At 38.5% G+C, this 27025-nt stretch overlaps 1 protein-coding gene and 1 pseudogene across 2 annotated transcripts; one reads left to right on the top strand and one right to left on the bottom strand.

The window, feature by feature from the left end:
- Nucleotides 1-1379: 1379 nt before the first annotated feature.
- Nucleotides 1380-15344, top strand: LOC145764704 (phosphatidylserine lipase ABHD16A-like). The gene is made up of 14 exons (XM_082576357.1): nt 1380-1581; nt 1958-2081; nt 2800-2886; nt 3261-3349; nt 4412-4658; nt 5616-5656; nt 6156-6232; nt 7213-7381; nt 7552-7663; nt 8081-8197; nt 8941-9060; nt 11452-11634; nt 12109-12254; nt 14311-15344. The coding sequence occupies exons 1-14, from the start codon at nt 1498-1500 to the stop codon at nt 14458-14460; spliced, it is 1746 nt and encodes a 581-aa protein (XP_082432483.1). The 5' UTR covers nt 1380-1497; the 3' UTR covers nt 14461-15344.
- An 856-nt stretch (nt 15345-16200) lies between these two features.
- LOC145764394 (intelectin-1a pseudogene) lies at nt 16201-20711 on the bottom strand (annotated as a pseudogene). Its single transcript, XR_014288479.1, has 3 exons — nt 20504-20711; nt 18195-18826; nt 16201-16666 (listed from the first exon to the last, which is right to left on the bottom strand). The product of XR_014288479.1 is annotated as an intelectin-1a pseudogene (transcript).
- Between the last annotated feature and the right edge of the window lie 6314 nt (nt 20712-27025).

Raw genomic sequence — 27025 nt, 5'->3', positions numbered from 1 at the left:
TTCATGTTTAAACAGGTTTAAACAGGTTTAAACAGGTTTGACACAAGTCTTACGAACGATGGTGCAATTTTGGCTCATGTTTTAGGAATTTCCATGACGTAAGATTCAGTAGACTTGAACGGTTTTTATATGACGTTTGATTAGGTGAACAATTGTCTGGAACACTGTGATACACTACAGGGCATCGTGCTCTTGAAAAAACATTACATCTTTCCAAATTTGGCCTAGGCTGTCCCCAGAAAAGTCATTAGCAGGTTGTGTGTAGCTCAACAGCAACATCAGTCCTTTACAAAAAGTTTGGTAACTTTTTTCCTTAACAGTTGTAGTGAAGCTGTTATTTCCGTAGCACTTGGCGGGCCGGATGAAATCAGTTCGCGGGCCGGTTCTGGCTCGCGGGCCGTAGTTTGGTGACCCCTGGTCTATTGCATTGAGAAAACTTTTGAGGTTGTATAAAATGTAAACAAAGAGATAAATAATAGGCCTAGACCTGAAGTGCGGTTTGTGCGACAAGCGTACTTTGTTTTTTCAAGGATTATGCAAAAGTTGGTGGAAAAATACCATGTTTAAATTTTTTTTGGAGATCATTTTGAAGTTGGCAAAATAATACTTAAGAGATCTTCCCCTAAAAGGCCTTGGTGGTTTTTAAAGCAGCTGTGTAGTGTGTAAGACTTTATTTGGCAACTCTAAATGGAAATCTTTTCTTAGAATAAGCTTGCCAAAACCAGTCCAGATAATGAGGTAATATATCTGGTGCCTGGTGGCCTTCAATTCAAGAAACTAAGGAATGCATTCTGCTTGTATCATGTTGGACTGAAAAAGATATAAAGCAGCTTATCTTTCGTTTGGAGATGTAATCCAGGCAGCTTGGCATACTTGTAAGTCAAGAGAAAAGATTTCAAATTACTGACAAAGGCAGTGTGCAGTACGGTAACTGAAGGATATTGGATAGATTGAAGTTCCAGTTTGTTATCTGTGAATTATTTCATCCACTGGGGACCTCTGCATGGAGAGGTGTCCTTGACCTATCGAGCTTGCATTGCTACGGCCTAGATCATGCAGTTTCTTTGTTTACTAATTTACTTGCTTACCCAACTGAGCATTTGGAGCTGAATTCATCTAGGTAGCACAGTGATTTCTAACCTGGGGGTCGTTCCGAAGAGGTTTCGTGGGGGTTGCAACCATCAACTTTGTTTGTCGCAGCAATCGACATTGATCTTGCTATTTAGAAGAAATAGTTGGTCGGGGGGAAGGAGGTCACAAGATATTTAAAATCAACATAAGGGGTTGTCATCCAAAAAAGGTTGGGAATCACTGAACTAGCGTATTCTAATTTTTTTTGAAAAAAGTTACAGTACTGGTATTTATTTTTTCAGTTTTATTTATAGGCCATTGGCCAAGTCATCATCGACAAAGTTTATTAATTTATATAAAAGAAAATATACCAGTAGTCATCATTAATAGGCTTTTGAATTTATGTAATTTGGATTGGACCTAGCAATGGAAAGGTTAAGGCGCATTCAGTTGTATATTTTTGGACCAAAATTATATCGGATTCATAAAGTTGAAAATGGGAAAAATAAGGTTTGTGTTAGAGTAACTTTACTTTATTAATGGTATTTAATAGCTCTACTATAAACATTTCAGAGGCTACCATCTAATGCAACTAATAGTAGGTTTGATATGGCTTGTAAGGAAAACAAAGAAAAAAAAAGTATTTAACAACTCTGGATAAAATATAGGCCACTGCTATTTTGGAAAATTAATGTGCAGAAAAGTACTAACTATCCTCCAAGTGTCTATTGACTCGGTAATTGCTTTTTGGCATAATTGTATATAAATTAAACTATTCAAATTAAAAGTGTACCGGTATTTGCTTAGCTACCGTACCTTACTTTATCAGTTATCTTAGTAAAGAAAAAAGTATGTAAATTCTTTATTGTATGCATATACATTCCAGTCATATTTCTATGCACACAATGGATGTGAAGAAACTGCACAAAAAGTTTTAAATTTTGCATCTGTATCAAAAGTCATTCTTACATATACGATTCCGCTTTGGGCTTCATTTATCTATAGAAGAGGTGGGTACTGTTGCACTTGCCATTTTCTGTTATAAGCCAGAAACAGTAATTGTTGATAATAATAATTATCATTTCAGACATGTTGTCTAGTGGCTTTATACTTCTTACACAGGGACGTAGCCATGGGGGAGGACTTGGGGAGGCAACCCCTACCTCCAAAAAATTTTTTGATGCTATTGCAGTAATTGTAATTCATATTGGATGATGTTTGTGGCCAGTAAATTTTCTCGCCGCGGCACTGTTCTTTCATATATACAAATTTGTTTTTTATTCATAACTGTTTTGCCACAAATGGTTAAACCTTGTCACATGGTAATTGTGCAAGGCAGGTGTTGTTGGTTTGTTGAGTATATTTTTCTTTGAATTTACTTTTAGAGATGTGGAAAAGACAAGTCTAGTCTCATAAACGTATTGATGTTTTGGACAAGATTATATTATTTGTTGTTGTGTGGATTAGATTTAATTCCTTATATCTGTTATGCAATCGGCCATGGTCATTTACAAGCAATGCAAAATAGCAAAAATTTGTCATTTTTTATACAGCTCTAAAATTGTCTGGTTTCAAGATTAGTTGAATAAGTGTGAACTGCTGAACTATGGCACATTTTTTTCATTAATTTGTGGCCCAATCATTAAACAAAGCTAGAATTGTCTGGTTCTGAAGTGGGTTTAATATGTGGGGCCCACCATATTTTATTTCAAATGTCTATTTTTTTAGGTTATTTAACGCAAGATTATCTTCTCAACTTTGCTGTGTGTGGTGGAGGAGTGACATTGGTTATTGCAGGAGCCCTTGTGTGCAGGGGTGAGTAATCAAAAACAACTAAATCTTTTATTTCTGTTTGATCTTCTTCAGTACGTTTCAGAAAAGTTCTGTGAAAGCGTCTTTATGATTGCAATAAAATGGATAACAAGCCAAGTACTATCATAATAATCACTTCAATGGTATAAAATCTTCACTCTGAAGAGTGCAGTGTTTGTGCTACATTCAAGCCAAGACAAAGATTCATCATGGAAACCACAACGCTTTACAACTTTTCTGGGTGGTACTTTGGTTATGCCAAATGGACTCATGAAAATCAGCTGTCATGCTCATAATCAGCTGACAATACAGTAATCACTTATTGCATTATAAATTTTTTTGGAATTTTTTTACACTTTAACATTATTGTTTCATAGCAATTGGAAGAGCAAGTAATCAAGTTTATGTTGCTTTTCTTGATGTTTTACTGAAATCTCTAAGCAATCCAACTGACAAAGAAAAAAAGGTAACATACAAGTAGTTTAATTTCATCATTGAAAGTGCGATGGTCAAAACTATGATAAAATTGAACTATTGTTAAATTAGCAGCGGTGGACGTTTGCTACTTTTAAACTGGCATGCTACTGCTACTCGAGCTAAATTATCATGCGCAAACCGCTACTGAGTGAATAAAAGTACCCGCTACTCATGTTAAAGTAACGTCTGCTACTTCTCTCATTCCTTTTTGTATTAAACTGGAACTGGAAGCACTTTGTGACATAGAAACGACCTTATAATGATCTCTTTCGATTGTACTGCCATTTCAACCTCATTATCGAAATTTATTGTTACACAACATGTATATATATATCTTTCAAAACCATGAGCATTTCAAAATGCGAATCACAGAGTCCTGTCCGCTTTAGCTTCAGTACGTCTTTACCAATGGAGAAAAGTCTCTCCACCATAGCACTGGAAGAAAGGACGGTGTTGTATTTAATGAAGAAACGTTTTAAATCGGCAATGGGCAAGCTCAAGGACATCCTTCAATCTGAAAAAAATAAACTTCCACGATTGACTTTTTTTTGTATCAACGTTTTGTGCAGTGGCATCCACACACCAAAAATTTCATTTTCGAGTCGTGACTGCTGTAAGTGTCACTCTTGTCAGTATCAACGTGGCTTGATTTTTCTCTCAACAGTCGAATTATTTTTGCCTTGATTTTGTCAAGCATTGTGTATGGACATAAAAATCTCTCAAAATGGGTCATTTTTTCTCATGTTAAATTGGAAAGTAGCGCCGCTATTGCAGCCGCTACTCCAACAAAAATATATTCATAGCGTCGCTACCAAAAAAGTACAGTGCGACTGCCCACCTCTGTAAATTAGTGTTATTTGAATAAAAAAATATATATAGTCTATTTTAATGCCGTTTAATATTGCTTGAAGAATCAATATTTACTCCTCTTAGTTGTTATTGGTATCACTACTCGTTGCTACGTATTATGGTTATGAAAATAACAGACTGTCCAAAGTGTCCATGTAACATTTTAATTGTGATTCGATGATGATTTTCACTTTTTTTTAAGGAGAGATTGCGAGGATATGACTTTGATTTCAAGTATTTTCCTTTGGACTACAGCTGGAACAATAATGATGGCAAACGGATAAGAAAAACTTCTTCAAATTGGAATCGTATATCTTCTCAACACTCCAACATTTTCACCACAATTTTACAAGGTCTTCCCAAAGAAGCAATTGCTTACCTCATGTCTCACACATTTGGCATCAGATTGCTATACCCTGGTTGTATGCAAATCCTTCAGCATGCTGTTGGTAAGAATACTGAAGATTTTACTGATTTTTTAGTGTTGAGTTATGATCGTGATAGGTTTGCTTTAACAACGGGATGATTGGTTGGTTTTGAATTTTTATCCTCGGACTGACAAAGCCTTGATCGGTTATTCCTGGTAGTTTCGCATACTTGTAGAGGCTTTTAACGCAGAGCCGATTACCGAGATTGACAGAGTGAAGTTTCCGATTGTTGATGTGTTGTTGCCGGGGAATTATTCCATTCATTAGGTGCCACTGAATGGAGAGCAGTCCTTAGAATGCGTTGCTCAAGCGAACCCCGAAAGTCGAACCAGCACCGCTTGATCTTGACGGAATGGCCCGTTTCGGTGAGTCCGATTCGGTGAGTTTCCTATTCGGTGAGAGCCTTTTTCAGTGAGAGCCCTATTCGGTGATTTTTTTTTAAATTATTGGGTACCGTAGCCTAATTATCATTGCCGTTATAGGGTTAGGGGTTAGAGGTTAAGGGTTTGGGGGTTGGGGTTACGGGTTAGGGTCTTATTTCAACGTTTAGCGACGTTAAAACGATGTAAAAACGGCAATGATAATTAGGCTACGGTACCCGATAATTTTCAAAAAAAAATTCAAAAAAATCACCGAATAGGGCTCTCACCGAAAAGGCTCTCACCGAATCGGACTCACCGAATAGTAGCAGACCCTGATGTTGAAGCTTTTTTGTTCACGAAGACACGTGCTAACCAACTGAGCTTTTGGGGCGGATGGGATATTCTGCATTATTTTTCTTTGGCTACTTGAATATGCTTTCAGTAGTAGTAATGAATACGGTACTCTAAAATCAAAAAGGACTTTTTATTCCATAGACCAGAAACATTATTTCTTTAGCTATTGTCTGGTTTTAACAATAGTTGATTTTAGCAAGTAAAACAATTGTAAAACGTAGCCAGTTTATTCTTTCAATATTCAATCTAATCTTACTTTCAGGCAATGCTACATTGGAAAACAGATGTACTCTTGTTGAAAAGGTAAGACTTTGTGGTTGCAACTTGTAGAAATTTAGCTAGGTCAGTTTTTCCACTTTCTTTTTGCCCAATGGTTATTTTGTTGACAAATGTTTTGAAAATGCAGCATGCGCTAAAATTAAAATTCATAAATTCCAAAATAAAACTACAATAATACAATGCATGCATTTTATTGTTAATGGAGACGTTTAGCTTAATCATATATTTGATATGAAATAAATCAGGTCAAGAGGTGATAGGAGGAAATTTTATAAACAATGTAGCATGCAGATCAAAGTATCATGTGTAATTGTGTATGACTTCTAACTGTGATGAAAATTCAACACTCGTAAATTAAAATAACTGCACAAGGCAAGATATGCTCAATGGATGAAATAGAATTTGTACCGATTAGTGTCACGGTGAGATGTCCCTGCGACAAGTCGGCCACGTGAATTGTCTCGCACCAATTCGGCCTTGTCAGAATGTTATGTACCCTTCTGATGGATACTTTCATTTCTAGAATGAAGGCCGCCGTGCCAAGTTACTGACAGAAGATGGAAATGACATTGATACCATGTTTGTTGACAGGAGACAAAAGTATGTACATTTGCCAATCCCCCATTCTTACATCAATGATCAAAAAGACGAGATCCTTCTTCTAGTTAGAACAATAACCCCATTCATATGCAACCATTTTTTGTTTACATTCAATTACATAAACTACAATAAAGAATCTTTGCAGTAATTGCTGAAATTTTAACCATATACAATGCATAAATGGCAGCCCTGGCCTTGACTCAACTCTGTCAAACAGTTTAATTTTGTTACACGCAGTCACGCATTCCTCAACATCTTGGTGTGTTTGAGTCGCTTGCGATGTCTTTCATTCCAGCAGTTAACACTTGAATAGATTATATATAGATACATCATTGGTCAGTGCTTTGTCTGCTACTGTCCTAAACGTGAAGCTGAAAATTAGTGAGCAATTTTAGACTTAAACAGCATGTGAAACATAACATGCCATACTATTATTGCAAAGTGCTCGGCCTCTTGGCGTGACTACCTTTGAGATTGGGGTTGATTATTTATTAATAAGGTCAGTGATGTAGTTGTAGAAAACAAGCGTTATTCCACGCTTGGGTCTATGTTCCTCTTGTTGATACCAAGAGAATGCTGCTAAAAGTTTAATCCAAACCTGTGTTAGGTTCAAGTGATTCCATAGACACGTAGAGACTTGATGCACTGCAACTGATGTGTAGACACATCGTTGGTGGTCATTGCATGCTTTTCGCTCTGTGTATCATGGTATTGATGATGTCAGTGTTCTATTTGTGTCAAAATGTATGCTATGTTACTGTACCTGCATAGTGCTTAAATGTACTGATTTTAATTAAAGTGTTATTACTCAGAGAAGGTCTGTACAAGCAATATTGTTTGTATATGTTAATAGACGTCGGTCTCCATTTCCGCATTAATAGTCTGCGGTCTTGTTTTCAAAAACCAATATGTTAAATCAAATTATCTTGTATGTTAGCCATTGTACCGGTTTTGATGGAGCCTTGGACATTTTCACGCAGATCCAGTCAAAACCAAATTGAGCCGGATGCCACGTCTCGTCATGGCAACGTCCTTGTGATATGCTGCGAAGGTAACGCAGGGTTTTATGAGGTGGGATGCATGACCACACCTTTGCAGAGCGGATTCTCTGTATTAGGCTGGAACCATCCTGGATTTTTGTACAGCTCTGTGAGTCATGTTCTGTATAAACTTTGCACTGTCACTAACAATGCAACATCTGCAGTCGCATAGTAAACTTGCATGTTTAACTCTTTGAAATTTTTTTAATTTGAAACTTGACTGTTTTGTTTGTAGTTTTATGTTGTTTTCAAGTAATCTTTAAGAAACATTCTTTACAGGGCAAACCTTTTCCAGATGCGGACAATAATGCAATGGACGTAGTGATGCAATATGCTCTTCATAAACTTAATTTTGAGCCCAAGAACATCATAATATTTGCGTGGTCGATAGGTGAGTGCTGGTCGTGGCTGCCATGTTCCTTTTGGAATTCAACTGTACTTTCAACGTCCTATAGTAAATCCGTTTGTGACTGTCTGTATTCTCATCAAGGGCAGGTCTTCTTTCGTATGTCAGGGTCTACCGGTTGTTCATGATATTTAGCGACAATACGAGAGAAGTGCAAGTAAGCAGAGAATTTCAAGGACAATGTTTGCTCTTATTCATTTAACTGAACTTTGTAGGTAAAACAATTGCTGGAATGCTAGAACTAACATATTTGCGATAAAGCCAAGAACTTCAGATGGTTGCCTTTATAATGACCGAATTCGAGTCAACGGTGCCAGGGTTAAGTGTTAAGTTTGACGGTTCCTCAACCGTATGTTGCCAATTTTCATTCCAATTAACCAAGTGTTGTGTTTGCTATCGCAGGTGCTTTCACAGCCATAAACGCAGCTGTTGCTTACCCAGATATTCAAGGAATCGTTTTGGATTCTACATTTTATGACTTAATGCCCTTCGCTAAGAAGATGATGCCTTCCTTTGCCGGTTAGTCACCGCGATGAAAAAGCAGTGTAAAAACGTTTTTTATTTCATGCTTTAAACGTGCATTGGCAAAGTGCACCTGATCCAATGACTGCTTGGTTTTGTTAGTTCATGTTACTTAGGTAACACCTGCCTCTATACGATTTGCATTGTACATTGTGGCAACAAACGAAGAATTATGGAGATTCAGTTGTTGATGGAGTGTGGCTTTTCCCTGGCCAGACTTTTCCTTGAGGAGGGGATTAATCTTTTATCAGGAAACAGCTGATGCGACGATCACATGTCTTTTCGCTGCTGTCTAATCTGTTGCATATGTGATTTGCAGTGTACTATATGCTGTCACAATTGATGGAAAATGATTATAATTAATGAATTATATTGTTAGAAATATATCATTATTATTTTCGTATTTTCTAGAAATCTTCTTGATGTACACGGACGGTAATTTGATCTTTCGTAACTATTTTGCACTGCACTTATAAATATTTGTCGGATTGTGTAGTATCAACATACACTTCACAGATTTTTCCCTCAGAACAAGGGCGTAGCCACAGGTAGCTTGGGATGACAATTGTCCCCTAATTACCTTGCCCTCTAAAAAATATGTTTTAATGGTGTTATAACATTTAATGCCATTGTAATTCATGTCAATAACGTTTGCCCACTGACAGTTACTTTTGCCTCCCTAACGTTTTTTTGTAGCTACGTCAGTGCCTCAGAGAGGTTTAACGCTATGCATAACTTAGAAAACCTCGTCATGTACACGATCCGCAACTATCTCAACTTGCACAATTGCGCGAATCTTCGACTGTACAAGGGACCCATCTCTTTTGTTCGTCGTCATAGCGACGAAGTTATGAACATAGGTGAGTGGGAACAACTCATTTACGCCTTCAGTTCATTTGCTGAACCCTTTATTGCTGTAGGGTTTTGTTTTATACTATGTTTTTCAACGTTCAAAACAGCATAAAGATGAAGGAAGAAAAGTGCGTTTATACCTTATTTTGTTTATGTTAACTTGCCATTATATTTTAAGCCTTTAGAAAACTGTTTCGATAAACGTGTATTTTGACATTTTACTGACAAGCGGCTGGAAAATTACCAACATAGGCGCCGACTCCGGGGGAGGGGGGGGGGGCGGCCCGCCCATGAATATAGCTCGGGGTGGCTGCCCCCCGCAAATTATTAAAAAAAAATCCTAAATCAAATGTTTCTAAGTTCAGATTTGCGTTAGTTTGATCTTCATTGCGGATGGATCTCAATTGAAAGATCTACTTGTTCCAACAAGAGCGCTGCTCCTAAGTTAACAAAAGAAACAGAAGTACGGTAGCTGATAAACGCCAGCATGGGCCGTTGAAGCATAGTAACCATGATTGAAAAACGTTTTTCTTGATTTCTTCCGCTTTGTTTTTTCTTGGGAGTGTCAATAACGAGGTGGGGTTTGCTGTTTTCTCAGTTTAGTATCTACGCGTATTAAGAGCTAAAGTTCAAAGTGACTAGCATATAATTCGAAGTAGCCTACAGGCCTCGAAATTCGTTTTTGTTGACGGCGGACAAACGTGTCCGGTCGGAGCAGCTATCTCGGCGGACAAATTAAGTCTCACGGGCCACGGCGGACACACCAGTTTTAGCCGTCGATCGTCATGTTTAATCACTTTATCTTGATAATAGTTCTTCGCCATTTCAGAACTATAACCAGCTATAACTACAGTTTTGGAAGGCTTTTTAAAAATTCAGTAAAATCACTCTGAAAGGCTTTCATCAGACCAACGACTTGCGCTTGAAGAGTCAAAGCGCGGTGTAGCTGGTCAATACGTCACATAACTGATTAACTTCCACCGAACGAGGTCGTGTGGCTTATTGCGTCACAATGCTCTGGACAGGAGTCGGAAAATTTCTACACCGACGCTACTATTTTCTGCTGTGCAAAGTTTCACAGGCTTTTTTCTTTAAGTTTATTTTTGCGTGTCATGTAAGCAAAAGTCAATTTTCCTTGGGTCTTTTTTTTTCTTACTGTAATACCCAAACTTAACAAATTTTGTTGCATCTTGCTGTAATAGCCTACTCGTATAATCTAATTTAGTAACCAACCTTGCTGTATAATTATTACTCGGAGATCAAAGGCAGACATTGTGATGTAAAACTTGAACTAAATTTTGCGTGATTAGTATAGAAGTACCTGTACTCCTATCGATTCTTAGCGAAGAATTCACCTTTGTTACGCTGATTCAATGTCATCAATCGTTGAAGCAATGTAAAAATCGAAAGTTTTCCACCTTGAATGGAAGCTAAGGGATACAGTATTCACATTTTCTAGATGCGCGCTAGAATGCGCTGGAAAATATTATTATCGCAACAATTTTTCGTGCTATGCAATGACGATTTGTATCGCTAGTTCCTGTGTCGGAATGGCCCGTTTCGGTGAGTCGATTCGGTGAGTCCGATCCCTATTCGGTGATATTTTCAATTTTTTTTTTAAATTATCGGGTACCGTAGCCTAATTATCATTGCCGTTTTAGGGTTAGGGTTTAGAGGTTAGGGTTAGGGGTTACAGGTTAGGAACTCACCGAATCGGACTAACCGAATCGGACTCACCGAATAGTAGCAGACCCTTCCTGTGTTATTTCTCGGCGGACAAATATGACCGATTTAGATGGTACTTCCCGTGGACATCACATGCTGTGACGACGGACATGTCCGATGTCCGCCGTGAATTTCGAGACCTGAGCCTACATTATAAAACTTGGCGATATACAATGGCAGATAGACGCAAACAAACATCAATGCTGACAAACAAACATCAGCATTTTGAATGTAAGCAATCAGTCGGCTAGAAAGTTTGCCCCCCCCCGGCAATTTTCAAAACCCGGCGCCTATGATTACCAAAACTTCTATTACATGCAGTACATGTTTTGGACCAAGCGTGCTTTCCTGTGGTCATGTGGAATAAATTATTTATTGATTTCGTAGAAGCTGCTGAAACTGTAGCTCTATACCAAGGCATTGTTTCAACGTTGTATATCATCTTGTTTCACTTTTTTCCTGGATTATGCCAGCGATAGCACATGGTGTTGTTATACCTGCGTAACATGTTGAAGCAAAATCGCAATTTGAAACGATTTAATATGAAACCATGAAAGATAGGTTCACTTATTCTGACCACTTGAACTAAGATGCAATCGCTGTTATAATTCAGTTCTATTCCAAGAAAAGTAAGATTAATCACGTTAAATGCCAACGCCTTGTTTTTACTCCAGATGGCCCGCGCATCGTCTCGAGCAATTTAGGAAATCATTTATTGGAAGATTTTCTCCATTATCGATTCCCAAATCTCTTCGATGACGAATTGCCACGTGACACCACGTCATATGTTCGTTCACAGTGCCCTCAAGCGGTGGCGCTTTGGGAGTGGCTTTGTGCTGAGGACTACGACGACCGAGGTATCAATTCAAAGCAGCTTGACACGAAGATTTACTTTTAGCAGCAAGGCAATCACAATAAATCAAATAAGTTTGAAAATTACAGGAAGAAGGTGATTTCCTTAAAAACAAAGGTAAAAATAGACTCACTACCCCACTTGTAAGTAATTACATTTTACATCTTTGAACCCTGGTACGACGCTCGAACTGGCGCCAGTTCGACACCGTTTAAGAGGATCACTGGATCAGTCTTTGACCTTAATAACATGCCGGACGGTGGATACGATGATTGGCTTCCTTGCCTTCCCGTTCACTGTATCTACCACCAGCCGGAAGTCTAGATACGACAAACACTAGACAAAGACATGTTTGGATATTCTTTTAGAATCCTAACACTATGTGTTGGGATTGCGATCGATCGATGCCATGGTTTTGGATCGATTGCAATATCTCTCACGTGGACAGGCTTAATACCTCGTTTTGTATGTTATTAAGACGCGGTATTGCAAAACTATGATGCACATTCTGTCGACACCAAATCTCCGTACTTCAAATTTCCTTTGGAAAACGAAGAATCATTTGCCTGTGAACTTGGGAAAGATCTGACATCAGCGCAGAAGACTCAAGTTGTTCTGTTCTTGGTAAGTTCAAGTCTGAGGACTGCTTGATAATGTAGCGTTGCTGAGTTTCTCGCACAATCAATAGGCTAGCTTGACATACCCGGACGTTAGCCAAATTATGTGATATGGCTTACAGCAACCTACAATTTACAAACTCGTCAACCTGTCAGATATGATGCCATGTATTTAATTTTTGTCACCCCTTTTGCAGCAGCGGTTGTACTGTAGACTTCGGCTATAGTGGCATTTGTTGCAAGTCTCGTTTTTCAAGTAAAGGTGCATTTCGGCGTGTCTGGCTGTAGTGACATTTTGCTACAGTGACACTTTTTCGAAAGTCCCTTCAGGTGTCACTTTAGGCGTGTTCTGCTAAGTTGTAACAACTTCGGCGAGGGCATCACGTTCGTTTAAGATTTTAGGTAAACGTTTTTTGTTGCTTGATTTGTTACCCAGGAAACCCTAAATCAGTGGTTCCCAACCTCTTTGTTGTCACGGACCCCTTTAGACAAAGTATTAATTCTTCGGACCCCTACCTAAGTTTTGCCTGAAACTCAATTAACATACTATTGACTATTGCAAACAAATTTATTTTCACACGAGTCGGTTCAATCACAGTACTATTGACTATTGTAATAATTATGCTACTCAACTACTGTACGGTGTCATATTGCATTGCCGCTGTGCCTCCTGCGGCAAATATCAGATAAAACAGTTGCTCAAATAAGAAAATGAATAGATTGTTCAAGAAATGTCAGCAGTATTTGAATATTAAGGTGACCCAAAGTGCCATGCTGAAATTTTTTCAACGTAAGCAAATTTAATGAGATGGTTGTTGACTGTTGTTGCCTTTCCTGAACTAAACGACTGAACTGCGGTTGAGTTTTTGACAATGCAACACGCATGTCATCTTCAACGTCAACTGTCCAGGCGGTTGCGATGTTGTTTTTATTGTAACGAGAGCTGAGAATCCCGCCTCGCAGAGGTTAAGTGGTTATGAATGGTAACAAAACAATAATCGCTTGCTTTGCCAAGAATGGGTAGGTTTGCAGTTTGTGAGCACCAAAATGCTTCCACAGTTGTTGAATGAAATTCAATGCGTAATAACTCTTTTGATCTCAAATCAATTAGGTCATCTTTACTGAGATCGTCACTGCTAATGTTGTTCAAGTCAAAAAGAAAAAGATTTCGAATCCATGTTTTAACTTCGTTCGACAGGTGTTCTACATTAAAATAACGTTGAAATGAGATTTGCAGGGTTTCAAGTGTGCGTAAAAATTTTCTCTCATAGAGATCAAAAGAGCACATTCTCTTTGAGTTTTATCCATCAAGATAAGATCTTCTAACATTGGAAAGTTAGCGTAATTACTAATTACCTGCTTCCAATCTGCGTTTCCGAACCGGCAACTTAGCTAAAAACGCTTTCAGTTTTTCAGCTGCATCAATTATTGTCACATCTGGTCCTTGAATGCCACGATTAACATTGTTAATATGACCGAAAATATCGGCTAAGTAGGCCATGCCGTATAGAAAACTTTTACTGTCGAACAATTTTGAGAGGGGACTTCCTTTTGCTTTGAAAAGAGTTGATACCTCAGTTTTTAGCTGCTGCAGTCGTTTTAAAACTTCTCCTCTAGATAACGTAGGCTACCTCAGAATGATACAAAAGTACTCCGTAATCTGACCCTACTTCTTGACAGAGCGCTTTAAAAGTACGGTGGTTTACAGCTCTGCTTTTGATGAAATTAACGACTTTCACGCAATTCGTCAGAATTTCTTTGAGACTTGCTAGTAAAATTTTTGCAGCTAAGGCGTACCTGTGCAAGAAGCAAAGGGTAATAACCACACGAGGAGCTTTGTTTTTTACTAAAGCAGCAAATCCGAATTTGTTCCCGAGCATAGCTGGTGCTCCATCCGTGCCTATAGAACAAGTTTTTTTTTCTCCAAAATTCATCAAGGTAATCACGGACCCCCAAATGCTTTCTCACGGACCCCCAAGGGGTCCGCGAACCCCAGGTTGGGAACCACTGCCCTAAATAAACCTGTTTTGTCATTAAATAAAGATCATTGTTTTGTCATTCAGGCAAACAAGTACATGCGTCACTTCTCCTCCACTCATTGCACTCCTCTTCCTCCGGGTCTCTTCAGGTGTCCTTGGAGGGTAGAGTCTCTCATGGACGAGTCGGACTCGAAGAGCGATTCCTCCGACTTCGAGGTGGTGCAACGGCCATAGTTGTTTTGCAGACGTGAAAAGAATGAAACGGGAGACAGCGGTGTTACAGACTACCCAGCTTCACCATACCACGCACGTTCGTTTCAATCTTCGCGTTCTGCCAGGGCGGTGGAGTCGGGCGAAAATCTACGATTTCGACTTCTCGATTTTCTACCTGGCCGACTTCGTCTTCAGTGTTGCCAGATTTTTTTAAATGTTTGTACTTTTTCACTTTTTTTCTTAAATTTAATTTCAGTTAAGTGCTATCGAAATTGGAAATGCGGCTTTGACAAAACTGGTAAGAAAATTTTTACTGTTTTCTGAAAAAGTTTTAGTGCGCAATACAAAAAACAAGAAACAATATTTTGGAAAAAGATTGCAAACAAAAACTTTGTTGTTCATTGTTTCGCATCAAGTCTGAGTGGGCCCTTAACAATTCCGACTCCGTAATTGCCAAAATCCCTACGACTCCACAGCCCTGCAGTTTGCAGCAAATTCGAGAAAAATCTCCCTCGAGATATATCAATCTGCCGCAGCCAAAGAGGATATAGCCTAGTATTCTAATTTAGTACCGTATAGTACGTAACTTTTTTCTTTGCTGTTGACTCAAAACTGAGTGCCCACCCGGTAACATAGCGAGTGCCAAACTATGCCTCGTGCTTGACAGCAAGGAAGAAAGTCACACTGTCCATTTTGTTGCGTGTTTTCCTTTCCACTTGGTAATCGACGATTAATATTTCGAGAAATATCTAATGACAATGTCCATGATCACCCCACTTCAGTCAGCTGTTCTACAAGTACTCGCAATATTCAACATATTCGGCCAAAGAGATTTTATTTTCAATTTTATCAGAAAATTATTGATATGTTCTGCCACGCACATTTAATACACTTTTGAAACGGTTGATTAGCTTAACAAGGACTGACTGAGCAGCGGATTTTGGTAACGTGGGTGTACTTGTGTAGCTTCTAGTGATCACTTTTGGTGGCCACATCTGTGAAGTGGAGAAGTTTGTAACGACGTATCCAATGTCTATAGTCTGTCATAGCCTGTTGCAATTTGCCTGTAGACTTATAATATGTCGTGCGCAGTTCGGATTTCTTCCACGCTTTTATCCGCGCAATTGTCGGTAAAGCAGAGAATCTTGACTAGCTGTCCCGGCTGATTTTTCTTATCCAGGTTTACACCTGGTAGTTCGTCCGCCCTGTTAGCTCAGTGGTTACGCGCCCGGCCTAAAATCAAGCGGCGCTGGTTCGACTCTCGGAGTGTGCGCATGAGCAACGCATTTCAGGACTGCTATACATTCAGCGGCACCTAATGAATGGAGTAATTTCCCGGCCGATTCCCCGGCAACAACACTTCAACAATCGCAAAACTTCACTCCGCCAATCTCGGCAACCGGCCCTGCGTCAAGAGCCTCTACAAGTATGCGAAACTACAAGGAATAACCTATCAAGGCTTTGTCAATCCGAGGATAAAAATTCAAAACCAACCAGTTAAAGATTTAGATCACATGGACCGGAAGGCAAGAAAGCCAATCTTCGTGTCCATCTTTAGGCGCGTCTAGCCAAAATCACAGCCGTGTGCTTTTGAGCGGTGTCGAATTTGCGCTCTTTCGTGCTGCAGCTCTCACCAGTCGACTATGCAATCAGCCACAGGCTGATCTTGTCTACAGTTTATGCCGCAAATATGAAAATTTAACAAAGAAACAGAAATGAGAGCCTAATGACAACAATCTTTCAAATCCACCTTGGTAACTGTTGAAATATTTATTTACTTCAGATAGCGTTGTTGTGTAGGCTACATCCACCCATACTGAGTTATGTGCAAAAGGAAAGTGTACGAACACTACAGGGAAAATACTACGAACAATGCTACAGGGAAAATACTACGAACATAAGTTATAAAAGCATAGGTAGAGCAAGAGTAGCCTACATCGTTGAACGACACTGAGTAGTGAGTATGCAATTCTTTTTTTCTATAATTTATTGCTTACTAGCGATAAAAGATGAAATACGTTGTTGTGATCAAAGTTTCATCTGCTGTCCAACCCGTCAAAAACGCTGCTGTTCCCTCAAAGTAGGCAGTTGTGTCGCCACAATAGTGAATGTGCTGATTCCATCCTGTTGAACCTAAGCATCCATGTCCGGGATATTCAAAGGACGGCTTTAGTCGGAATCCAGCACATAGGGCGAAAGCATCTCTATGTACACTTATGGCACGAAGCTAAAAGAAGGTTATAGTTAAAACTACGTTTTAAAAGGCACAAAAGGTTGATTGTGGGAATCTTTATTATAGCACTGAGAAAGCTTATTCCAGAGCTTAACTCTGGAATTTTACTTACTTTCAGAGGCTTTGAACCACTGCTGATGCAGACCCAGCTCAGGGATATCTAAAGAAGGAGATACGAAGGCTTTTATTACGTCTGACAATAGAAGGGCTTTTGTTTATTGTAAATAATCTGTGTTTATCGTAAAATGACAATTGGCACCGATAGTAGTTTAATAAATCTTGTTATGATAACTTGCATTGCGCTATTAGCATCAGGCCTGGATATTCACAGCATGCTCATGGTTGCTTGTTAATTCAACTACCCATATACTTGCTTTACATCTAGCCTACTGCAAAGGCTTTGTTAAAAAAAACAGCTTACTGGTAACTGTTCAACTGTCTTTGTAAACAAGTATTCTTTAAATATGCTCTACGTAACATTTGCTAACTGTCTCCTGTAGCTCACTGTACCAGCTGCACTACAAAACTTTCTACGATTTTAAAAAGAACCACATGTTTAAAGCACTACAAACTACCGCCCTGGTAGTGTCATGAGAATAAGACAAATTGCTGCGAACCTTCATATCCCCTTCTCTAGATATCCCTGACCCAGTTGCCGAGATTGAAAGGGCGAAGTGTCCGCCTGTTAAGCTTCATTTAATCTAGCAGCCGCTGAATGGAAAGCTGTCATCGATATGCTTTTCTCAAGCGCACACCCCAAGAGTCGAACCAGCGCCGCTTGATCTTGAACCGTTTTCGTTCATTAAGTCAGGCGCCTAACCAACTGAGCTATCGCGGTGGATTAGGTGTGATTTTCCACAGTTTCAAACAACGTTTCTTGGGCTATTGGACTTCACTTTAAAACCAACATTTCATGTAATGCTTGATAGATTAAAGCAATAGCCTAATGCTTATGAAACAGCAGGTCTAACTGTTTGTCTAACTTCAGTCTCTCATGTAAGAATAGTACACAGGATACAATATTCGCAGTTTACTCCAGAAACCAACTCGCTCGCACACTCCAGAAACTTTGCAATACAACTGCTGATCATATCCTGGAAGTGACGCATCACCACTAACCACTAAATTATCATTATTAGTTATATCCTATTAATTGGACATTTGGACTGCTGCATTTTGTATGAGATGTAGCCTAATAAAGCAATTAATTTATTTTCATAAAAGATTAGGAGATTCTGCCTTTAAGATCATGATTGTGGCTAAACAATCTGAGAAATAAATAAGCTGTCTTGGTAAATTTCACTAATTTTACACAGACCATGCTAATTATTATAGACATTTGTGACACTGGTCATGCATTTTGCCAGTGCGGTTGTCGGTTGGACTGATAAAAGTGTTAATCCTGTAAATGTAAACTGACCTCAAAATTGATTGCCCCTGAAAGAAACTGCTGATACCTGAATCCTTCTTGCGATAAACATCGTAGGAATCATTAGGCTTTTCTGCGATTTAGCCTACAAACCTGTATATATCCAAGTTCAATTCCGGGCTTTGTATTTGGTGAAATGTGCTGCCAAAGAGATAGTTTACTTCCTACGTCAAAAATAACAGGAATAGCAGGACCACTGTCAGTTGGAAAAGAGTATTTTTTCGACTCCAGGGGGAAATGCTTAGAGAAAAAATGGTAGAGATTCCCTCCATATCGAGTAAGAAATCCATTATTGGTGCGATACTTCAAATAGGAGGAAATGCTAAAGTTGCGAAGTGGGGTGTCATTTGGAACATGCCAAATCATGACGTCTTTTGCGTTTATTTCAAAGTAGCCAGGATTTTTTAGGTCTTTGTTAGTCGCGGTTACGGCCCGTCCAAAAAGATTCAGATTCGCCCAGTTGCCATCTCCTTTAGTTCTATATTTATTGTTCCCCTGCTCGCTGGACCATTTATCACCGACCGTACATCGACCAGTCGACCAAGGGTTGTTATCATGAACAGAAGCGACCAAAGTCCAGCCGCCTCCATCGGTCTCCATGTCACAATAAGCTTTGTAGCTCTCGCCGGTTAGATCGTTCAGTTCGTACAAGCCAGTGTTGCTATCCGGAAAACTCTTTTTTAGTTGCTCACAACTATAGATTGATGTTCGCTGTTGTTGTTTTTCTGTGGAAATACAAAAGCGTAAAGACGTTTAATTGTTGTTACAGTACTGTACAGTGATGTAAGCCTATAATATTTTAACAGATAGCCTACTTTAAAAATTATTTTGTTAAACTCAAGAAGATGGCATCAACCAAGCTCTTAGCATTTTTCATAAGCCTGCAAAATAAAGATATTGTTTTAAGCCTAATAGTTTGCCTACTCGATTATTAAAAATTAAGTTATTAAACAAAATTGACAAAACTACAAAATGGTCTTTGGTTAAAAAAATTATTTTCTGTATAATTTGACAGTAGGCTAATTGTTATATCACGTGCATTTCTCCAAGCATCAAGAAGCCAGGACAGAGATATAGAGATATCAGAATTACTTTATTACTAGGCCTACTACCGGTACCTAAATAATTGTATTGCCAGAAAAACTAAATTCGCACTTGCAACCATCAGATGGCAGATGGCTAGCCTACACCATGTCATGACAAAAGCGAACTCGTTCAATGTGCCAGTAGCATGGCGATCTATACTACTGGCCATCCCAACGTGGCAACAGCCAAATAATGTGGGGGCCTATACGAAATTTCAATTTACCGACTGAGATAAGTGTTACAACATGAAATCAGCAATTCTCATTGGTCAAGTAATGTTTTTTAGCCTAAAAATTGTAAATACAGTGCCAAAACGTAATTAAGATGTAATATTATTAAATAAGTGGCAAGAAAGCAGGACAATAGCTAGATGTTAAGAATACCATGAGAATCAAGATATCAACAGAATCAAGGTACACGAAATCAAGAGTGACCCAACTTTCACAACACTCAGTATGTTAAAAAATTCGTTTTCTCATCCAGAAGTGTTTGTTTTTAGTAATAATTCATGCAAAAACGCCTTTTTTACGCCTAATATCTGTTAGTTGCCAAAACTTAATAGGCCCCCACATTTTTGGCTGTTGCCACGTTGGGATGGCCAGTAGTATAGATCGCCATGGCCAGTAGTCAATGTTGCACGAATAAGCCTAGCTTTACGACACAAGGATTATATCGAATCTGCCACGTCGGTCCTTTGATTCAACAGCTGCATGTGTCAAATCAATATAAAAATTTTGATTTGTCTGACTGGCTAACGAACACTAAGCCTATTCGTAGGTGAAACTCGTTTCAATTTAATCATTGAAAGTGTAATCTGTTTCATATCTAGTTTGGTTCATTTTATTTTTTACTATTAAGTATTATAGCGAATACAATTCATGCTAAATATAACAGTGTTCAAGAAAAGGTATAAGCGACAAAACATGTTTAATATCGAAATAAGATGCTATGTAAAGTAAAAACGATTTGAGATGACTGCAAGAACTTTCGGGAGATACAAGTCGAATAACCTGATTAAAGCAACAGTTTCTATGGCTTAATGGTCCGCCTTTGGATCGTTAGGCGTGGGTTCGATACCCTGTCGGGTCATACCAAAGACTTTTTAAAAGTGATACTGAATCTTATGCTTGCTTGGCACGCAGCAATGGAGGGGATTTAAGTAATTTCTACTCGGTTGCGCCTCTATACGGCTGCAATGATATTGTTTACTTTGCAAAACGCTGAGGAGTGACGCATATTTGCGGTGGGATGCAGGTGCAGCGCGATATAAAAACAAACATTATTAATTATCAAGAAGCTCAAAAGCCGTATCTTACCTTGAAACTCTTCAAGTTTTTCTTTCAGTTGTTGCACTTGCTGACTAACTTTGCTGTCTGGAGACGAACAATCACAATGAACAACATCTCCAGGCACACCAGCAGGACCACGTTTGCCAGGAGGACCTTGAATTAACTTTACTTCAGTTGGTTGATCCTTTGTTTGTTGCTGCGCAACTGCAGCAACCAAGGATACACAAAACCCCATATAGAAGAAGGACAACATTTCCGTTAGTTGTTTTCCTAATTAAGTAAAAACCTGTTTAAACCTACACCGCAGACCTTTGCTATTCCTGGATGAAGAAAAACACTTAAATGTAAGCGCATTTATTAATTTTATGTAGTTTTAATATATACTGTCGTCTAAGAAGGATCCCAGCTATTGGGATATAGTCAAGTAGGGGAAGACGGGGCAAAGCGGGACACTTTTCGTAAAAACGTAATTTCAGCAACAGTGATGGTTGGATTTAGTTAATTTCTTTTTTAATCGAAAGTCTTAGTTGGTCAGCATATTTGGTTCGAAGATCAAGCGGAATCTTTCTATAGAATCTTTCTTTCTATATAACAGTATACTGTTATAGTACAAATCCAAAAAGATTTTTTTTTTAATGTCCCGCTTTGCCCCAGCCGTGGGGCAAAGCGGGACACTTCATTTTTGCTTGATTTGGTACTGTTTAGCCGCTTCTCTCAAAGACAACTTCTTGCTTTTCACATCTTCTATTGCATTCTTAATATTGATGGCCTATCCGTCCATTTACCTATAGCAGTTTTTCTCTTATAGCGACGAACTATTGTCAGAATTTAATTATGTAGCCCTACCGGTACAATATAAATGAATGCTGATAAATATTTTACAATCTTGAAGGCTAAAACAGTTATAAACACAAATTCAGTCAACAGAAGAACCACAGATACAATCTAGACTTCTAGAATCTCATGTTGCCCTAATGCACTGTCCCACTTTGCCCTAATACAGCTGTCCCACTTTGCCCCAAAGTATGGCCTTTGGAAAATAACATCTCTGCTGAAACCTGTAAAGTTTTAGGTAAAAGTTGCTTTTGTTACCAACAAATACTGTCTCAATGTCTAAGATAAAAACAAAGCTACCAACAAATTCGCTTATGCTAACCAATGTGGTAGCTACTTTTCCATCTCTTTCTTATAATAAACCATGCCAAAACACATTTTACTTCCTCATGACACGCGTTGTGCTCTGCCAGTCGCCATTTTTTCACAGCAAATACAGTTCATAGTTGCCTAACTAGTGCTTCCGGTTAGAGGGAGCCAAAGTATACAAAACGTGAGAAATCGCGATGTCCCGCTTTTCCCCGCGTCCCGCTTTGCCCCGTCTTCCCCTACGGTACCACAGAGAATTCCATCCACCAAATGAGAAGAAAACGATGAAGGAGGACTTTGGGGCGCGTAGGCCTATTTGCAATCTGTAAGTCGCTGCAGCGGATAGGGTATTTTGACCGGTGGACATTTTAATAAGTTATAGGACAATGTTTTGTATGAACCAGCTGACAGCGTCATTGTGAGCCTTCTAGCACTCAGCCAAAGAGTTGATTCTTGCTTTGAACTATGTTTGGTAATTAGTAGGCTATTACAGAAGAAAAAAGAGTAAAGGCAGGGGTGGGAATCAAAGCCCCGCCATCGAAATGACTATTTTCCTCTCGGCCCCACTGGCAACGGTGCAACATTCCATTAATTTACTTTTTAACGCGCATGAGTCACATGACTGTAATCAGTTTATTCAAATCTTGCCTTCTGATTGGTTAATAAATTTCATCTGCAGCCGCGACCTGCAGATTATAAACACGCCTCCGGGATGGGCTGTGGTCACATGGTGAATAGAACTCAGAAGATTGCAAAAGCAAGTGTTTCTACCAAAAGAAGAATGATTATGCAATGCTGCAACACAATAAGCTGGATTGAATTGCGACAAATTGCGTCTTAACATCGCTTTGGTTACAGCTATCACTTGTTTTCGCACGATTGGTCGTACACGTCAATGAACAGGGCCATTGAGAGGATGTTGGGCTCGGTACCAATAAGATCTTAAGGCCTTAAATCAAGTCACTTTTAAGAAAAACGCAATATATTTTAAGAAACGCCGTGGTTTCTTTAAATTCCCGCACTCCTTTGGAAAGGTTATGGGCCCCTCAAAATCGTCCCGGACCCGCGTCCAATGATACACTCTAAACCCCCTGTCAACGCTGGTGTCAATGGACCACGTCATCACGCATGGAATGGTGCAAAAGCAACTTTCGATGGGTGATGGAGTTGGAGTCGTGGTCGGAGAAGTTTTGGCATGTCCAGCGTCAAAATCATTGTAAAAAATGCAGACTCCAACTTGATAAAAAACGATGATTAATAAAGTTTTTGTTTGCAATCTCTTTACAAAATGTTGTTTTTTGTTTTCCGTATTGTGTTCTAAAATATTTCCAGAAAATAAAATTTCTTGTTCTTGTTTGTTTTTTTGAAAATCGTCATTTCAATTTCGAGTAAAACTTAGCCTAAGTGAGATTAACTTTAAAAATAAAAGTAAAAAAAGACAAAAATTAAAAATTAAAAAAATCTGGAAACTCTCAAAAGTCTGACAACACTGAAGCTGGAACCGGAGAGTTTTAAACCGAGAAGTTCTTTTCACCCGACTCCGCGGTCCTGGTTATGGACACATCGATGAGCTGTGGATATTCCCGTGAAGCTTTTGAAGTTAATTGCATGGAATATCCGAAACTCAGACATGTGCAGAATGCAGATATTGCACTGTAATAAATAAATAAAAAGTACCAGGTATTTGTAATGTAAACTCACAACACATAGGCTGTGCGTGCGTAGTTTTTTTTTTTGCGTAAGTTCATCTCCACCAACTTGGAGCACGTTACGATGTTAAAGTCAAGTTTTCCTCTTTCTATCAAGGTAGCCTATATAATATTCTTACTACGGTAGGCTACTTATGATCAGACGTAGTAAGCCTGCTACAGCGCAATTAGGTTTTGAGAGCCTCTCTCTGAAAAAAAAACGATAGAAAAACACCTCTGGTTGTAATTGATCATTAAGTTTGTAACTGGCGTTTAATTTATAGCCTAAAGAGATTTCTAGAAATTAAATTTGATAACATTAACTACGGTACCACAGTCACCTACTTTGACACAACAATTGTTCCAATAGCGTTCGCAGTAACTGAAGGAATTTTTAACCGATTGCAGGTGAATGTATTACTCTTCTTTATGATCAATGAGAATGTGATGGTTTTGAAGACCTTCAAGGGAGGCAATAACCAGCTCAGCGGCCAAGTAGTTATCGCTTTCGGCTCTAGTGCCAGTAGACTTGAGTTCGATTCTAAGTCGGGCCATGCCGAAGACTTTAAAAATGGTACAGCTTGTGTTCTTTCTTGCGTAACGCAGTGAGATGTCGGGTCATGATGTGATGACATTGTAAACCTGATCTAAAATTAAAAATGAGCCTCGTCGCTAAAAGACCTTAGCTGGTATTGAGAAACAGTACATAAACCATAGTAGCCTATTATTATGATTAAGATGTGACCAGCCCAAACTAAACAAAGTTGTTTTTTTACATTGATCTAACGTCTATAAACGTTAGATCCATGTGAAAATACCTATTTTTGTTAGTTGGGTGTACACTGTTGATTTCAGAAAAGCTTAAAAAATCACCACACGTTTGCAGTCGTTGAATCAATGTAAAAACAAATTGATTTATGGATGAAGCGTACTGTTGAATCAATCATTCCAGAACTTGTCTGCTGTGCTACCTTGGTTTTTGCTTAGTTTGGCTTATTAGGCTACTGTCAATGTATTCTTCTACCACTGACTAATGACATTCTGATGGATCACCCACATAAAAATCATGCTAATGATATAACTTATAACAGGATATTGCATGCCTAGAATTTCCTTTCGAATAATATTGGCGTGTGCGGTTTTGTAAGCAATGGTGCCATAGATTAATAAGCTACCTGACTTTTAACTGAAGTAACTTTGAAAGTAAAACAATAATGGAATGGTTTCTTTAACCAATCAGTTTTGGATTGAAATCTGCCATCACAACATACTTTTGTTTGGATTTTCATTAAATCAAAGGTTGAAAATGTAACTATCAGTTATGAAATCACCTAACACAAAAGAGAAAATACTTGTTTTAGGTCATTTTTGTCTTTTATTCCATAGTTTTTCGGAAACAAACCGCTTTAGATTGAGCATCAGTTTTGCAGTTTGCCTTTGTTGTGCGTTTTTTTTACAAGAAACCATTGACTCATGGTCAGAAAGAACATAGGCTATCCTCCTCAATTCAAGTACTTCTATGCTACAATCATGCACTCAGTGTAAGCATATCACACAAACATCGATCCTTCCAAAATTTCTCCTTAATTATAGGCGAGAAAGATCCATAAACGCAAGCATTTTTAAGAATTTAGCTAAACCAGTCTCAAGCATTTAGCAATGGCGGTGATTGTATTATTTACGATTAGAACTTGCAGCAGAGATGACTCGGAGTAAAAATTGCAAGATATTGTGAAAGTGGCTTTAATATAGGGAAAAAAGCTTACTGAAACAGAAAATGATAGGCTACAGAAAACTTACTAAAAAACCTCAGCTATGCAGTGTGCAGTTGGCTACATGGCGACAACACGTGGCGTATATCATCGCTTTTCTTATAACACATACACACTGCTTCCCTTGCTCAAAGTGGAAATAAAAACGTTTATTTTTTATCTCACAGTTTATGCTGAAAGTATTTCATGTTAAGATTTTTGATGTTTAACTGTTTATTACATCCAGGGAAAGTAGCCTACTAGTGTGAAGTATTGTGTAGGCTTATTACTGAATTATTTCTTTCACATTTAGCGTTTACAGTCGAGTGATAGGCTTTCTGGACACTCCAGAAGCTTTTTATTTTTTAGATAGGCTGCTAGAAATTTTTCTATAATTTGTTTGCGTCCTTTACAAATTCTAAAACGTGAACTCTACTGCACCACTCTGTTGTAGATATGCCTGTTCGCGACGACTCGGCACCAAAGTCCGCGAATTTGCAAAAAATGTTGTTTCGTGTATTTCGTAAATCAAAATCACGATAACTCCAGAATATGTTTAAAGTTGAATGATTTAAAGCAGTGAAGAGCAACGTGGTCCAGGTGGACCACAAGTGGTCCACAGAGAATTTTCGGTGGTCCACGGATAAAATAATTATTTAAAATAATAAATAATAATCTACAGATTTACGAAATCGTACAATGTTTCATCATATCCTTTCCAACAACATGGCTAGTTGAGGCTGGATTTTCTGTTATTAATGACATTTTTTGTAAAAAAAAAAAAAACGACTTGATATTAATAAGCGTAGTACAGTAAGATTAAGATTGAATCAAACTTTTACTTGTAATTATGACTTAATTTGTGACAAACAACAAACTTAATGTGTGACAGAACAAGGCAGTCACTGACGTAAAATTTTATGATATTTGGTCAATTGTTACTTATAAATATTTGGTTAAATTTATTACTTATTACTATGTTGTTTTTCTAAACTTAAGCCACAGTTATAAATCTGATATACAAAAAAGGCTATGGTCCACAGAGATTTCTAAAAAAAATTTATGGTCCACAGTCACAAAAAGGTTGCTCATCACTGATTTAAAGCATAGGCTATTATCAGAAAATCTGACAAAATAATTTAAAATCAGAACTATTATTTTTTCACTAACAAAAACTTTAAGCTACAATCCATTGATTGATTCATTTGAGAAAAACATGACTTCTCTATAGACCACATTTTCTTGAGAACGTAGGCTAGGTCTACACTGCAAATTTTAGTTTCTGTCAAAATTAGTTCTCATCGTTTTTGGAGTCACAAGGCCCTTACAAGAATTCGAATAACGATTCCGAATCGTCACGCTTCGACTTGTATTCTTCTGAACCAATTGGCCTAAGAAGTCCTTATACCTGTTGTTCGTAATTTATCGCTTATGGGCATATTCAGTAGTGTTCTTATTCGAAGAGACTACATGGCATTGCATCGAAAGCGATTGCCAATAGGGGCCCCTAAACTTAGCTGTGCCTCGGGCATCGTGAGCCTTAATCAGGCCCTGTGAACACACGAACTTCTCGGGCGGTCTCGAGAGAAATTTTCATTCAAAATCCCTTTTCGTCATTTTGATTTGAATTTTAGTGCTGAGATTAGCTCATCTGAGGACAAAAGCAATAATGGACACTCTTGAAGGTTTCCACTGAGGGCAGGGCCGGATTTACCAATAGGCTAGACAGGCTGAAGCCTAGGGCCTCAACGTCCAGGGGCCTCGAAATTCGGTTTCAAAGTTGTAATTCTTTTAAAAACTTGACCAGTTTAAACCCTACCTAAAGTATATATATATCAAGCTTTTCAGAGTAAAAATTCTATACAAAATTGGTTTGACAGACTTTCTAAGCGAAATTAGAGATGAGTTTGATCTGCAAGCAAAAGCAACCTTGCCGAATGCCGAATATTAACTATACAGAGCTGTCA

This window comes from Aplidium turbinatum, chromosome 2 (genome assembly GCF_918807975.1).
Source record: "Aplidium turbinatum chromosome 2, kaAplTurb1.1, whole genome shotgun sequence".
Lineage (NCBI taxonomy): Eukaryota > Metazoa > Chordata > Ascidiacea > Aplousobranchia > Polyclinidae > Aplidium > Aplidium turbinatum.
This window is presented reverse-complemented; position numbering and strand designations above follow the sequence as displayed.